General features: G+C 47.8%; 1 protein-coding gene across 1 annotated transcript; it reads right to left on the bottom strand.

The window, feature by feature from the left end:
• Nucleotides 1–6,061: 6,061 nt before the first annotated feature.
• On the bottom strand, nucleotides 6,062–16,027 carry MARCO (macrophage receptor with collagenous structure). The gene is made up of 13 exons (XM_009998178.1): nucleotides 15,913–16,027; nucleotides 14,779–14,880; nucleotides 14,207–14,437; nucleotides 13,747–13,782; nucleotides 12,464–12,508; nucleotides 11,990–12,097; nucleotides 10,538–10,645; nucleotides 9,750–9,848; nucleotides 9,616–9,669; nucleotides 8,306–8,413; nucleotides 7,026–7,067; nucleotides 6,524–6,697; nucleotides 6,062–6,192 (listed from the first exon to the last, which is right to left on the bottom strand). The coding sequence occupies exons 1-13, from the start codon at nucleotides 16,025–16,027 to the stop codon at nucleotides 6,062–6,064; spliced, it is 1,353 nt and encodes a 450-aa protein (XP_009996480.1).
• Between the last annotated feature and the right edge of the window lie 447 nt (nucleotides 16,028–16,474).

The following is a 16,474-nucleotide window of genomic DNA, read 5'->3' as shown; positions in this document are numbered from 1 at the left end:
TAATGGTCCTGCTGGCCTTAACATCTGTCAAAGTTTTCTGCAGTTCCTTTGAACAGCTACTCAGCTTAGTAGGAGATGGCTTTTTTCCCCCCTGTTGGCATGTTATCAGAAGGGATCAGACTAATTGTGCGTTTATCTGGAATTACAGCTATGAAGCTGCTCTAATAAGGCAGTAATTCATATCTTGAGTGATTTATGGCCTGAGCCTGAAAGCCCTCTGAATCCATTGGCTCCAGTGGGATTTCCTAAGGCAGAGAGATACAAGGTCATTGCAAAGCTGTGCTCTGTTGTGCTGCTGATGCCCTTATGGTGTGGAACCAGCTTCTTCACTAACCCACTTGTTTGTTAGGATTTACACAAAACATTACAAAGTGGACCCAGAATAACCACCGTTTGTGTGCTACTTTCTTATTCACTTGTCATACCTCTTTAACAGCTCCAAAAACCCTCTCCTGCCTTGCCCTGCTGTGGCACCTAGATGACTTGAGTTTGAGGTGGCAATTCTTCTTCACTCTGGAACTTGTACTGTTAAAATTCATTTAGCTTCAACAAAGGAGAGTGACAAGCTTTTCTAGTCCCTGTGAAGTAATTTTAACCTAGGACTCAAAAGACAAAGACTGCTGTTGAATAGCAATGTTTATTTAGCACTCATCTTTCTCCATTTGGATGTGTTTTTCCTTTTGAACTGGAGGCACAAACTCCTCTCTTTGCCTGCAAAACTTTTTTTTTTCCTTCATCTAGAACTGAATCCCCAGAACACCCTCAAATATTCTTGCAAATCTCAAAGATATTACTGTGTTAGCCCCCCTTCCTCCCCGTTTAGACCTTTGAAGGCTGGTGTGACTAGAATTATTTTGGAGTTGTATCTTGGAGTCTGAATAGAAAATGAAGGGAAGCATTTTGCAATACTGCAGCCACTACAATTACTAATTACTTATAGATTTTAGGTCACATTTGAAAAAGACAAATACTGAAATAAATAGATAATAATTTGGAGCTATCACTAACAGTTTGTTTAAATATTTTGGGTTCAATTCAGCTTTGTGTCCTGGCAGAGCAGCTGCCCACATGGATGCTTGCTCCAGCTTCGAACTGGTGCCAGCGAGAGCCAAACTGGCCCCTTTGCTCCCATCAGAAACACTTGTAGCTCAGGCTTGGGAGCTACACTGGATGGTTGGTTGGGCCTTTACTGGACCATGCTAGTGGGAAGAGAATTAACCAAGCAAAGCATGACCAGATCTGATACCAAGTGAAACAGAAAAATAATATCTGAGGGTTTTGAGGCCAGATGCTGCCTTCCACTGTGACATTTAGCAGAAAGAGCTGAGAAATGTTTTGGCACTTTTGTGTTGATTTGATCTCATTCTTTGAATAACAGAAGACTTCAGAGGAGAGGAGTAAAAATACAATTAGACACCCATATATTACATGATGAGTTTAATCTTTAGATATAGCCAGCACGCGGATTAACATTTTTACCTGTCTGTTACATGAGCAGAGAAGTCACTCCTTTATTACAGTTGACATTTAATGTGATGGCTTTAAAGAACAACAATCATCAGATGGAACAACTTCTTAGCTCTGAGCCAAATGAAATTGCCTTTTTTAGATTTGCAACTGGCATCATCAATGATTTTGCTAAGGTGAGATGTGCTGTGTCTGCATTTAGCATCAACTTCAGGCTTTGAAAACCTGGCTTTTAGTTAGTAAACATTTTGCTCTTCAGCATCCCTGGGTGCCTGGGTGGTTCTTCCAATTGTGTGTGAAAATTGCATTCAGCCCCTCAGCAACCTCCACTGGCAACCTGGAGCCTTCTCCTCTGTGTCGTTGCTCTGTGGCTTGACAGCAATGCCACCCAGACACGGCAATGATTAGATAAACACTCTTTATTTATTAACACACGTTCTCAGCAGGATCCTCTGTGTTCTAAAGCTCCAGGGGTGGGAAATCTGCACTAGCTCTGCATGATGATGTTGGGACTCCAGCAGCCTGGGTGCTGCTTCTGCAGGAGGCTGGAAGAGGTGGCATGCATCTCCTCCCTTCCCAGGGCACACGATGTGGGAAACTTCAGCTACTTCCAGGGGGTTTTGGTAAATCCTTCCAGCCACAGCACATATCCTACAGTCTCTGGCTTCTCCACATTCCTTCACAGTTGACAGAAAGCCCAGGTTTCACCCCAAAAGAAATCTCAGCTTGGTGCCAAACAGCCTCTATGAAACGTTAATCTCCTTAGAAAAGCGGGGAGAACAGTGTCAGATACTTTGGAAATTACATTTCAGGGCTCTGGAGAAGATCCCTGTCCTCAAGGGTCGTGCTAACTTACCTCAGGAATACATGTGGGTCAGTGAGATGGAGAGATAAATCACTCAACCCCCCAATTTCTCCCCACTCTAAATCCCTCCAGGTCACGAGGAGTACCCAGGGACAGGAATGGGAGCATCTGAAAATAACAGCATTCCTAAGGGAAAGTATTCCTTTTTAATTAATTATGTCCCTTTTATCCATGACAGTGTAATTGCATTTGGCTTAACTAAATCTTTTTAATTGGTGCTGGGAGTGAATGATAACACAAGCTGTACAATTCCCTGTTAGCTGTTGCAGAGAGCTGTTGTAGGGCAGTGTGGGAGCTTGGCTGGGAGGCCTAAAAGTTGGGACTGAATAGCACCAAGCTGGGTGTTTGGTGAGGGAGGTGGTGAGGGTGTGCAAGCTGTGCTCTGGGCTCCCCTTTTTCATACCTTGGGGCTATCCAATTGTTGTAGATGCAAGAGGCATTTTGATTGCTCCCCAGCTATCCCCTGGTGACTTCTGGCACTCTTCCTGCCACCATGGACCTTCCCTTGGACCAGAGAAGTGGACACAAGAGGCACAAGTGCCCTCCAGACCTGGGGGCCTGGTGCCAGGCTCCAAGTGCCACTGCTGTGACTTCTCCCCTGCCCTCCCAGTGCTGAGGCTGGGGCTGAGCTCTGCACTGTCCCTCCTTTGTCCCTCCAAGGGGGCACCTCTGCCATCCTCCTGAATTCTGAGGTTTTGCTTCAAAAAGGGTGTTTGTAGCTACTAAGGGTGCAGAGCAAAACCTGTCAAACTCTCCTGACTCCTTGGCAGGCTGCAACAAACCAGCAGGAGCAAGAGGCTGAATCGCCAAGGGATTTTTCACCCTTTTTTTCCCCAATCCCCCTGTCGGGAGGACGGGCTGACCAGAGCTGGAGTCACCTGAGGTGGGAACCCAGCACAGCCCGGATCCCCCCCTTGGAGCAAGTGCCCCGCTCTCGGGTTCCGGCTCTGGCTGCGTGTCCCTCCGACCCATCCCACAGGAGAAACCCCGGGTTTGTCCCCCACCACGGGGGGACTCCACGGGAGAAGCACCAGACAGCAGGACACCGGGATGCGCTGCCGGAACGGCCGCAGGGCAGGGCAGGGGCAGCGCCGAGCCCGTCCCGTCTGATCCCACCCCAAAGCCTCCCCAGCCCATCCCAGCCCGCCGGTCGGGGCCGCGGGGTCCCGGCAGGAGGTAGCGGAGCGGGTGGCGGCCCTTGAGCTCCCCTTAGTGTCGGGAAGGAGCATCTGGAACCACCAGACGTGGTCCGTGGAGATGTGTCCGGGCAGCTCCGCGCTGCCGGGGCCCGGGGGGGCACCCGGGGTCGCCCCGCTGGTCCCTCGGCTCAGGGACATCCCCGGCAGCTGTACCAGCAGCCCTGGCCTTGCTGGGAAACGCTTGTTTGGCAGAAAAAATGATATGATGTAGGCTCGGCTCTCTCCATGCTGGCTTTATCCAGTGGTTCTGAAAAAAAAAATACCTGTGGGCTTTTTTTGACCTTTGGAAAGAAGTAAAGGCTCTTCTTAGCTCTCCCAAAGCACAGCGTGGCACTGAGAGTGGCAATTTGTACCAGGTGAGGAGCTACCTCAGGTACCTGTGGTTTGAGTTATAAGGGGAGTTTCGTGTGAACTTCTGAATCTGCTAAAGCTGGACTTCAGGTGTGTATTTCTGGCAGGAGGTGAGTCTGCAGCCCAAGCCTCACAGCCTCCATGGCTCCCCCAGTTTACCTGCCTCTTATGGAATTTCTTCCTGCTTTAGTGACCACATTAGGGACTTCTTTCTGGTTGCACCGTGGTTCAGATGGAAGAGGATCAGACATAAAACATGCTGCCAACACCTAGCATCCTCTGCTGTTTATTCACAGCTGGGGAGCACTTGTTCAGCTGCTGTTTTCTGGATGCTGATTGTCCAAAAGGGAGATGTATGGGGATTTGAGTCCAGCCAAAGGGTCGTCACAGACATGGGGACTTTCCCCTTGGTGGCAGTTTTGCTTGATGAAAAAAACCAAATGTCTCAGCATGAAAAATGGTGAGGAACACACCCTGTTAGCAAGGAAAGTAGGAAAATGGGAGTACACGCACCACGTGCCACTATTTGGGACAAGAATATAGCTTGTAAATCCTTTATTTCATTTACAAACTTGACAAACTGCCAGACACAAAAGGAAGAAGCCACCCAGGCAGGTTCAGCACTACCCATGGGAGCCCTGCAGAAGCTGTGCCAGCCCACGTGCCTGTGCTCAGCACACTGAGAGTCACAACAGAAAGCTGCTGTCACTGCTCCTGCAGATAAGCCACTGTCCACTACCACCAACTACCTCATAGTTGTCGTTCATCAGGTGTCACCCGTGGGTGGTGGCAGGTGCTCCTTGCCTCCTCTAAACCAGAGCCAGGAATGGGAAGTGTCTCTCTTGATTTTCCTGCCATAAAAGGCATCCGAGTGGGTAGTGGAAAACTGGGGATTTTCCAGGCTTTTTTTTTTTCTAAGGCCTGAGACCCCATAACAAACATTTCCTCCCGTTCAAAATGGTGATGAGCTTTGTTGCAAACTGCACTGTCACACCCTGCACAGTCCTGGGTCTCCTCACTCACCTCAGCCCTGGGTGCCCCATCGCCTGCTGATCTTACCAGCATGGCTAACTTTTTCCACTTATATCTGAACTTTTAAGCACTAAAACAAGTTTCAAAGCGTGCAGACAAACGCAATGATGACTAACATGAAGCAGAGCTGTGGGGTTGCTTACACACATTTCTGGCATTTTAAATCAAGTGCTCACAAGCAGGTTGTTGGCATGTGCCAAGCTGCATGTACAGAAAATTTTTGTAACCTCCCACCCTAGTGAAGAAGGAGAAGATCTGGGCCTTAAGAAAGATAAACCTTTACATTAGTATTTCAGATACGTAAGACTTTCAGTTAAGTTGGTAGCTTGTAGTTTGGGGCCTGTATTTCTACTCTGGAAGTTTAATTAGCTGATACTTGCCCATTATTGCTTTTATTCAGCATCACTTTGCTTTACCGGAGCATCTAATTTCTAAAGGTGTGAAGCACTTAGCTTTACACACCAGATAAGGCAAAGGGTGTTGCCCCTGGGAACAAGGTAGGAAGCACTGACAGAAGGAAGGGAACTTGGCCAAGGTCAAAACCAAGGTCTGTGCTAAACCAGGATAGTTTGGCACCCAGAGCCCAGGACTTACGTTTGCGCTTTAACCTGTGATCAGCATAATTTCTGAGGAACATTTATATGTGCATGCCAGAGAGATCATCTGATGATTTCTGAGCATCTGCTGTCTTGGATGCATGCACTTCACTGGAGGGTTTAGGCTCAGATTCACAGCTGTACTGTGATGAACACAGACCAGCCAGCTCAGCTGCTCGTTTCTGCACACTGACCCTATTCTCTCTTACTGCACCAAGCTAGAGGGGACCATCTCTCCTCCTCTGTGGACTTAGAGGTCACACACATGTGAGCAACTGCAGATGAGCTGATGGCAGGTAACTGGAAAAATCTGTGGACTGGCTCACGTGCCTGAGCTCCAGTTGTTTCATGACAGCTGGAATGTTTCAGGTCACCTTTGAGTCTTGCAATTGTTACTGATTCATGGAAAATTCAGCTTTCTTTGTCAGTATTTTTATGCCTTGATAAAGAAACAATAAGCACAGACTGATGAAATAGGGTTCACATTATGAAGAAGGGCCCCATAGGGAGCAGAGGTGGGCAGCAGCTCCCAGGGCAGCCCCTGTGTCCCATTAGATGCACTCCAGCCCAGCATCCTCGTTGTGGGAGCAGTTGTTCACACCCCAGGCAGGCTTTTCACACTCATAAATCGACTGTTCATTCCCTTTGCAATTCACATCATCAAGCCAAATTCGTCCACTGCCTTTGGAAGATGAATTAAAGAAAGAAACAAACAAACAAATTGTTGGACAAAAGAAAGAGGAATATGCTTTTTTTTCTTTTTTTCTTTTTTTCTTCTCTGCCTCAGTGGACAGCAGGCCTGCTTTAGGTTGCACATTTGGCTTGATGGAAATCAAGCCTTTGGGCACAGTTCAAACTGACAGGCAGCTCCCCCATCCCAAGGGGAACGAGCTGCCCTTTGGAGGATACCCTCTTCCCTGCTGCTTGCATAGAGGACCTTGTTGGGGTGCTTTTTGGGTGTACAGGACCTCCCACACCAGGCCTGGGGAGGTGAGAGGCTGTTGTGGACTCACCTGATGCTGCTGTGAAGGCGGAGATGGCACGGGTGTACCCCAGCATTCGGCAGGCCACGGTGGCATCCTCGAGGCCCCAGCCATCATCACATATTGTTCCCCAGGTCCCTTGGTTAAAAATTTCCACACGGCCCCTCGTGCCCCCTCCCACGATTCGTATCACGTTGCTGAAGCCTCCTAAGGGTTCAGAGGAGAACAAAATAACTCTATTGGTCATAGGGCCATGGGGGAAAAAGCCTGAAAGACTGAAGCAGTGACTGCCCAGACTGGTCAAATGTCCCAATCTCCATGGCTGTAGCCAGGGTGGAACTAGAAGTTACTGGTAGCTCAAAGCCAAACAATTCAAGGTCGTCTCCTGGGTCTGGAGACACCAGGTTGCAGCTCAGTGCATGGACCTCTCAGCTGGGGTAGTTGTGCTGCAGGTTAACCTGTGTGCACAAGTCCTGATCTCAGACAGCTTTGATGCCAGAAAGCAAGTGAGAGAAGAAATAGAAGTCAGTACCTGTTCCTTTTTCACCTTTGCCCCCTTTTGTTCCTGGGGAACCTGTTCCAAATTAAAAAACAAGCAAATATCTGGCAGCTGTTCAGGGGAAAATCCAGTTATTAACTTTTTTTGCATAATCGGGTGAGTCAGAGATACAAGGGCTCCCTGGTAGAATGAACCCTCTGGAGTGACTAAGAAACATGGCAAGAAAAGTAGAAAAACATACAGCAAATTCTTCTTAACATGTGACCCAAGAAAAAGGCCACTTGCAAAATCACATCCACTCCCTTGTGGGAAATGTTATCTTATTCCCACTTGATAATCTCTGATAGCCTTTGGGCTCCCCAGAAGCAGGCATGCTATCTCCCAAAATATTTTCAGGAAGACCTACATCATGAGGTCTGCCCTCTAGGTCCTGCCATGGGACAGCAGAAGGCTACTCCCAACAGTCCTACATGATTCTATGTAGCATCCTGGTCTTGAGAATAGAGGTGCTTGCAAACACACCATAAGCTCTTTCCCCAAAAGCTACCTCCAGAAAGCACACATTGCCTTCTCCTTCTGCAGACCAGGAGCTAAGACCCACTGAGAGGACAGTTCCTAACCCGGAGTCACCCCAGTTATGCTTCTCCCCTCCTCCAGAAGCAAATGTCAGAAGACAAGTGCATGGAGGAATCCCAGGTAGGCTCCAGTTTATTACTGAGAACTCTTGTACTCTTCAGTATGAACAATTAAAAGAAAAAGCATCTGGAACACTGTTCACTTCCTGTGGCCTGTTGTAATCACTGTTTTTCATGGGTTTTTGCTACAGTTCTTAGGGTTTTGGAAGCATTCTGTGGTTGGAAGGGAGTGGGGTAAGGATGGGGAACAGCTGTAGTGTTGGTCCTTTTGAAATATTTTTGTGTCCTACAGTTATCCAGGGATAGTTAAATAGCCCTGGTGTTTCTGATACTCTATTCCTGACTGCCACGTTTATGTGGGATTTATCCCAGCAACATGGCATGCTATAAGATGTCTCTGTACAAAGCCAAGAGGAACATGGGTTGCTCCAGTTTTCTGTGAGAAGGGGTTTTTGAGAACACCTAATGCATCTGCTTGCCTGCATGTCTTTTAGCACACCTCCCAGGGTGTAAATGTGACACTCTGCACATTCATCTCCTGAGAAGACTGATCTACCTGTTGAGTTCCTCCAAATGAGCTCTGTAAACATGCCCCCAGCAGCTTGTGCCAGCCCGTGATGTACAGTCCTAAACACAAAGCACCATCAGCTCCACAGACCCTGTGTCAAGCCACCTTACCAGCATATCCGCGCTCTCCCTTGGCTCCTTTTGGTCCCGGATCACCTTTTGGACCCTGACTGCCAGAATCACCCTTGCTGCCTTTTTGACCAGGTGGGCCTGGAATGCCTGGGTGGAAAGCAAGAAAGTCATTGTCTTTGTCCCTTCCAAAGGAAAGAACATGACGAGTATTTGACATCAACACAGAAATGTGGAATGTGGCATTTAAAGTGCTTTGCATCATCAGAATAAGTAATGATGTCAGACAAGGGGTTACCTGGTGGGCCCTGGACTCCCTTTGTTCCCATTTGTCCTGGAAGACCTAAGATCAATGAAACAAAAATTTGTAAGACAGATGTTTATACGTTTAGAAAAGCTTATGCAGACTAGTATTTGTGACACATTTTAACCCATCTAGTTTAGCTGTGTACACTACAGGCATCTCTTTCTGAGGGGAGTGTCTTGTTTCCCATTATACTCAGTGCAGATCTCATCAACACAGACAATACAGGCAGTGGAGAATCATCTCCTGAAGTAGATCAGCTTCTGGCCATTTATTTCATACCATAAACTTTACTGATGGGATAGATGACCCTCTGGGTGAATATTTACTGGCCATATGGAAAGCCTTGGACACACTGAGGTGTATCAGACACATGTAAGCACATAATGCTGGGCCAGGTGACTCCTGTCCCTATCATCCAGGTGTCAGTGGTTGCAGAAAGGTGCAGCACTTCGACCTTTTTCACCTCATGATGGAAGTGAGAGGTTGTGTGCACTATACAAATTCAGGGTTAAAAAGCTTGATTCAAGAGCAATGCACCAGAACAGGCTTGTATTACAGAAGTTCACACCATTATTTGGGGGCCTGGGACAGAGAGATGGTTTTTAGATGGGAGGTCAAAGAAAAGGCCTAGGTCAAGTGCTTCAAGTTGGCCTCTAAAGATACGTCCTTCTGCAACACTGCAGAGGAGGCCAGAACAGATGCTTGCTAGTGAATACCCTTCCCCATCAGATTCACACCCAGTAAAATTTGTCTTAACTCCTGGGTAGCAAGAATGTTTGGTTCATCTTAAACTGCTGCTTTGTTTATGCTTTTCTGATTTATACAAAAACGCAGGCAGCTCCGCCTCCTTATGCACGTTACAGATGGTTGAACCAACCCCTCCAAGTGAGCAGCTGGATCCCCAGCAGAGCCCCAAGCCCATCCTGGGATGCACTGGGGCTCCAGGAACAGGGCTCAGCAAATCTCCCCCTTGCTGTCGCAGATCCCTCTCCAGTGTCTCCACGGTGTGTGTTGTTGCCCCCAAAGCTGTTTTATTCTCCTTTACCTCTTTCTCCTTTGTCTCCCTTTTCACCTCTGAGTCCCCCCGCGCCTGGTGCTCCTAAATGAGGAAACAAACCAGTCAGGGTGAAGCTGTCACACGCAGCAGGGCTGGAGCAGGAGGTCTGAGCAGGGTTGTACCTGGGCTACCACTGGGTCCATGGTCTCCCTTCTCCCCCTTCTGACCAGGTCTGCCCTCCAGGCCGGCACTGCCCTTGGGTCCAGCTGGTCCGGTGACACCTGGAGGTTGAGCAGAAGCAGCACATGAGAAACACAACACAGCAGAGGAAGGAGAAAAGGGAGAGTCAGCTCATGCACTGGCCCCTGCGCTGGGCAGGGTGAGGAGGACCTGGGGGGGCAGAACAAACACTAGGTCCCTCGGAATCTCCACCCCCCTGGCAGGTTTCAGAGGTGACTGGTGGCCTCGGGTGAGAGGCTGTGTGGGCCTGGGTCCTGGCAGGCTGTCAGCTTGGAGAGGCACGAGTACTTCCCAAGAAAAGCAGCCCAGCTCTGCCCCTGTGTGTGCCCACGTGTCAGGAAGGAGGACGTGGCACTCCATGGTACAGCACCCTTCTTTCCCCTCGTTCTCCTGCACAGTGAGTGGGGTCCAGATGAGACAGCTGAGGCTATGGGATGGGTTTGCACAATGTTGGCATGTGTTCTTCACCTAATCATCACCTTGCTTACCCATGCTGGGATCTACCTCAACTGCAGTTTTCCTTGTTTTGAAGCATCACCTAAAAGAGATTTGTCTCACATCTCTAGAAGAAACTGCACCTTCTGTACTGCTTACCTGCCTCTCCTTTCTGCCCAGGTGGTCCAGGCACCCCCACAACACCTGTAACAACATCCTAGCATCAGTGCTAATGTCACTTAGCCAAATGCTTCAGCTGGATAAGCCCTCCACCACAGCATGCATGTCAACTTACCAGGGACACCCATCACTCCTGGCAATCCCCTCTCTCCTTGGGGACCCATCAGTCCAGGGGCCCCGGGGTCTCCCTTCTTGCCCATTTCACCTTTCTGTCCTTGGGGACCTACCAAACAGGACAACACATGTGAGTAAATTTTAAAAAACCCAACCAGATCCATTGTCTCTGCAGCCAGTGGAGCACCTCGTGTTGCTGCACCAGCAGCAGATTTTGGCCTCACACACACATTTACCATTCAATAGCATTCCTGTGAAGCTGTAGAAGGACAGGGATGGATGGCACCTCAGGTGTCTGCCTGAGCAACCATCAGCTCTGCCAGACTGTCTGGCCAGATGTGTGTCTGACCTGCTGTTTCAGACTTGCAGTGGCACCACAGTACCTCTCAGTCTATCTACCAAACTATCTCTGCCACTAGAATGGCTCTTTTTTCCCTCCAGTTAAATATCCATTATTGCAGCCTGAACCCTTCCCTTCTCCTAGCAACAGTGGATCTGGAGGACAGTGTATCCCACTCCTGTGCTTCCAGGGAATTGCCACATCTCCCCTTAGCCTTCTTTTCTCTGAACAGGTGACCAGCATAATCTGAAAGACCTGAATTATTTTAAAGTGCCTCATTTAAATACTGACATCTCCTTTTTCTTTCTGCTCCAGAATTACCCCTAAGTGCTCAGCTTCTGGTATTTCTCCTACTTCCACTTCTCTCTTCTGGAGCAACTCGTGCCAGTGAGAGCATTGGAGCATGTGGGATCTGATGGAAGATCTGAAGAAGATCAGATCTCTCCAACCTGTCTAACTGTCCTTCCTGGTCTGCATTCTACTTTCTTCTGCTATCCTGCTTCCAGCCTCTCCTCTCTGCAGGCAGCTCTCGTGAGACCACTGAGTAGCAGCTAAACAGCTCTTCAGGAGATGCCCCCAAATGCACATTACGTGTGAGAAACATGGTGCATAATTCTTCTACTTAAGGTGTATAAAAGCCAGGCTTACATAAGATATAAAGTTCTCAGAAATAGGTTTTTCTAAAGTGAGGATTAACATCCACGTGCTTGTGCATATAAATTATATTCTTTATTTTATACCATTAAAATCCTACTGCAAACATCACTGCCTCAATCTGGGATAGGCTGATAATTGAATACCTGTGGCTTTCATTAGATAAAGGTCACTCTATGAAGAGACTTCCATGCTGCAAAGTCAACATTTTGCACATCCCTTCCCCCCACCCTCCTCTGGGGGTTGTGCTGGAGTATGGCATGAAATGAAATCCCTTCAGATCAGGGAGAGGGTCCTGTTCATCCAGCTCCCCCATTGACTGGCAAGCTGTGCTCAGGGCTGCCTGGATTCTTAGGAAATATCTGACCTATAAAGACTTCTGGTATTTCAGGTAGAGTGAGTTTAAACAGGAATACATGGAAGAATCTTAAAACTGTTGAGATACTGAAGTAGTCTTACCTGCAAGCCCCACCTCTCCTTTTTCTCCTCTGGCTCCTGGTTCACCACTTCTGCCAGCAGGACCAGGATCTCCTTTGCTGCCCTTTGCTCCCTGTAGCCCCTGTATGCCTGCAAGGACAACACCAGGTTTCTGATGCTTCATCAGGTGTTATGTCTGGTGCAGACCAGCAGCAGGACACGCAGCTCAGCCATGGGCATGAGCCAAACTTCTCCCTCCGTGTTCCTGAGAGTGGTGCTGGGGACAGCAGGGAGCTGGCCCACTGTGACCAGTGCATCTTGACTTTTAAAATAGGAATTTTTCCAGGTAAGTTTTGCTTTTGTTCATTATAGTTTTACACAGGCTTATTTCCTTGAACTCCAATGACATTCCTACTGACTTACGCCTTGACTGAGGACAAGGTTGCCCATAAAATAATCCATAAAGCCACTTTATGTTCATTCACAGAAGTAATTCAGGTGTCAGAAAAGCCTTACCTTGGATTCCTTGGTCTCCCTTTGTCCCCCGTGGCCCCTGTAGCCCTAAGATGTAAGACACATATATCAGCTGACACACATCATCTATTCACAGTAATGACTAAGAAGAAGAGATGAATTTTTAATCATCCTTTGTGCATGCACCTTTGGTCACCACTGAGGCCAATCTTCAGCTGGCAAGGACCAGCACAACCACTTGAGTGAAATCCAAGGATCTTGGCTGGGTGTGTGGCTGGGCAGGGGCCAGCTGTCCTTCAGCCAAGCCCAGCTTGTGGAGACCTTTGGGGAGATCTTCTCTGAAAATGCACTGAACTGTTGGGCTCTGATGTATAATAATGGTGCTTGGCAGGAAGGGCTGTTTCAGTGTTGTAAGTGCAGCCAGGAAGAGATGAAAACATTCTTTTTAAAAAATACATTAATATTCTTTTCCTCAGAAAAGCTCATCAGTGGAGCCAAGAACTAAGGATGGATGAAGTACCTGACCTAGCAAGGTTTGTATCTTACATCCCCATCCTGGGATCACAGAAACTCTGGTTTCTCTGGACATTACCTAGTCCAACCTCTGCTCAGAGGAGCAAACATTAGATCAGGACTTGCCCCATCCTTGCAGTCTGGAGACATTCACCTCCTGCAGCAGGTGCACTTCCACCCAAACCTGCTGAGTACCCAGGGCAGCAGGTTGTGCCTGCCTGTGAAGGGAAGTGCTTGCACCCAGCTCGTTCCTGAGTCTGAATGGTCATTTCCCCAGCAACAGGGTGGGCATGGTCCCAAATCTGTCACTGTTTGCTACACACACTGTTCAGCTGGGGCCATGTAGAGCTGGGATTGGGGAAGTCTCCTTGAGTTGTCCTGGAGTGAGTTGTGCAGCAGGACTTGCTGTGTCTGGGGCAGAAAGTGGGATGCACATAAACCCCTTTACTGCTCCTCTCTTGTCTCACATGGAGATTTGGGATGATGATGGCAGATCATGACCAGGTACAGTTCCTCCATCACCCCTGAGCTTTTCTGGTGGGGTAGCAGTGAGAAAATAGAGTTAAAACGCCCTTCTCTGGTGGTCATTTGCTTTAGGAGCACTCAGGCAAGCCCAGGCTCCTGGGAGATGAGTCAGAAGGTGCAGAAGGTCTCATCAAGGCCAGGGCACTGGATATCTGCACATTGGGTAAGATCTGTGTCTAGACACTGAAATCCTGAATCCTCCCTTCAGGTCTCTTAGGGGAAAAAAAAGAAAAAGAAAAAAAAGAAAAAAGGAGGAAATGTTGCTTTTGGCTTATTTACCAACATACCTGGGGGACCAGGATCTCCTTTGCGTCCAGGAGGCCCTGAAAAAAAAAATGTTTAATGGGTATTTTTCAGTAGTCAGCATTCAGTGAGGAACATACCAGTATGAAGCTGATAGGCTGGAGGTCTAGGCTAAAGACACCACCCTTTAGGAGGCACCCAGAGCCCAAGCCTGTGAGTTAAGTGAGGGAAGAGCAGCCCGGAGCTGTGCGTGCAGCTGCAGTGGGATCCCGGGCACTGCACAGGGCTGGCTCCAGCTTCTCCAAGTGTGTTCAGCCCCCCAGCCAGGGTCTCTGGTGCCAGTCTCCAACCCTGGGCACTGTGGCGTCACTAAGAGATGGGAAGACCAAGTCCTTGTCCCAGTTATTTGTTCATCTCAACTAGGTTTCTGGCCCAGCTTTGCCAGTGGTGCAGAAGAATCAGCTCTCCCCACTGTACGCCCAGCATGGAGGAGTGGAGCCATACCTGCAACCAGGCTGATGTTGTTCATCATCATCATCAGGTTTGCATTGCTGCTTTTAATTATGGTGATTTCCTCTTCTAAGCTTCTCCTCCAGTTTTCTTCGTGTCCCAAATGTATCTCTGTAGAGTTTCTCCCCAAAGCCAGCTTGTTGGCAAAGGAACTTTTCAGAATCTCTTCTGTATTAGGGGCATGTTGCTCTTGAAATTTCAGTATCTCTCTCTTCATCTTAAACACTGAGGAAACAAAAGGCCCACACACTGAATATTCCCTGCCCAATCCAGGTGGAAAATGCCTGTTGGGCAGAGCAGCAACTCAGCACCCATGGGGGACACCTGGGTTAAAGCACCATCACGGTTTGACCCGGAGAGCTGGTTTTCATGTGCCTGCCCCTGCTGCAGCCAGGCAGGGCTTTTGCAGGTGCAAAGCAGAGACATGGGCTGGGGGAATGGTTTGACTTGGGGCATGCAGAGGAGCCTCAGAGGTTTCATGTGTGCGCGCTCATCCCCTCTCATCCCGGGAGCACCCAGCAAGGCTGCCTTTTGATACCCAGCCCAGAGGAAGGTTGCAGGGGTACCTTGATATGCCAGCAGCCCCTGGCTGGCCGTCAGCAGCAGCAGGTAGGTGGTGAGGGTTGCGCGAGCACAGCATGCTGATGGCTTTCTTCGGCCTCGAGGCTCTAGAAACCAACAGAAGTTGGGTAGACACCCCCCTCCCATCTCTCTCACTACAAACTCTGCTCACTTCCAACCATTTCAGGCTTGGCCACAATAAACGAGCAGCAAGATCCCCCTGAGAGAGAGGCAGGTGCTGCCAGCACCGGGCTCTGCACTGCAACTCACTTGGTTGTCTCTTCCTCAGCCAATTTAACCAGCTCACTTCCATCAAGACTTAATCCAGCCTATATCAGTATGAGCGTGGTAGGTGTCCCCTTTCTGCACCACTGATCTCCCTCTGTCCATCCCTTTCAATTATCCCAGGCTGCCATGGAATGCGGGTTGCTCAAAGCACATGCCCTCTCCATCCAGGGTGCCCCATCCATGAGATTCCCAACAGTGAGGTGTATACACATCCAAACAAATGGTAAATCAATAATAAACTGAACTGCAGAACAAATGAAAACAAGCTGTAATGTTTAAAACACATTGTCACCAGCACGTGCAAAAGAAAGAAATTGCTTTGTCCAATTTTGGCCTTTAGGTAGAGAAAAAGTATTTCAGAAGTGTTAATAGCTACTTCAGATATTCAGTAAGTTACCCTTAATTGAGTCTTTTTTCAAAGTAATGTAATCAGGAGTTCAATGCCTTAGCTTTAAAAGAGTACAATGATTTAATTAGTTTTACAATAGAATGGTTCAGTCAGCAATGAAGTATTTATATTCAGCTAAAAATTCATAAACTTACATTTTTAATTGGATCTGGTAATTTCAGTATCTTAACTATTAAGACATGAAAGTTTTACTGAGCAAAATTAAGCATTTTCTAAAACAGGAAAAGAACTACTTTTTTTTCTGATGCTCAGCATCAGCTTTGGGCTAGAAAGAACACTTTCTCATACTTCTCTTTTACAATGGTCAGTTAATTTAGTAGCAAAACCACTGTAAAAACCATTTAAAATGGATTATATAAAGACAATATTTTGGTTTTAGGCATTGCTTCTTTCACAGACGAGATAAAATCCATATTAATAATTTAATAAAAAGAAACCTTACCACTTATTTGGAAGGTTGTAGTAGCAGCTGAGGCAAACCCAATCTTGTCTGAAATACCGAAAGTGTTCATGTCGCTTGAATTTCCATCTTCCAAACATGTGTCTTTATTTTTCATGACAAATTTCTTGTGCTTAACCTAAAGCCTTGTCAGATTATGGACCATAAAGGACTGTAGGGCAATAACCAGCTTTCTCTCCTCCTCACGATTTGTTATGCTTTCTGATATGCTTTTCCTATCTGCTCAGGTTTTATAGACTTATGAGAACTCTGATGTGGTAATTTGTGCAGTTCCTCAAAAAATCCCACAGCTAAGATATTCAGCTGCTCTTGTGTGCTCATTTGAGGACACCGTGTCCATGAAGTCTCAGGCACAAGCCCGCAAGAGGTTCAACCCTGAGTTATTCAACATCTCTGCACTTGAGCAAGGTGGCCATTTTGCTCCTATCACAAATAAACCTCTTCAGGTAGCCAAAAAGTTCCCAGGTTCGACATGAGGTTAGAGATCCATTCCCTGGGAGGGGAGGTGAAGCTCTGCATGATAGTAAAAAAAATTTGCACCGAG

The sequence above is a fragment of the Chaetura pelagica genome, unplaced genomic scaffold, assembly GCF_000747805.2.
Source record: "Chaetura pelagica isolate M959 unplaced genomic scaffold, ChaPel_1.0 scaffold1565, whole genome shotgun sequence".
NCBI classification, from domain to species: Eukaryota; Metazoa; Chordata; class Aves; order Apodiformes; family Apodidae; genus Chaetura; species Chaetura pelagica.
Note: the sequence above shows the minus strand (reverse complement) of the source record. Positions and strands in the feature narration are given on the sequence as shown.

Coding starts and splice junctions, on each gene's coding strand:
- MARCO (XM_009998178.1), bottom strand. CDS start 16,027: ATGAAAAATAAAGACACATGTTTGGAAGATGGAAATTCAAGCGACATG. Junction 10,646..11,989: donor AGGAGAGGTGGGGCTTGCAG/GTAAGACTACTT, acceptor CCTGTTTGGTAG/GTCCCCAAGGACAGAAAGGT. Junction 8,414..9,615: donor GGGAGACAAAGGAGAAAGAG/GTAAAGGAGAAT, acceptor CTTTCCACCCAG/GCATTCCAGGCCCACCTGGT.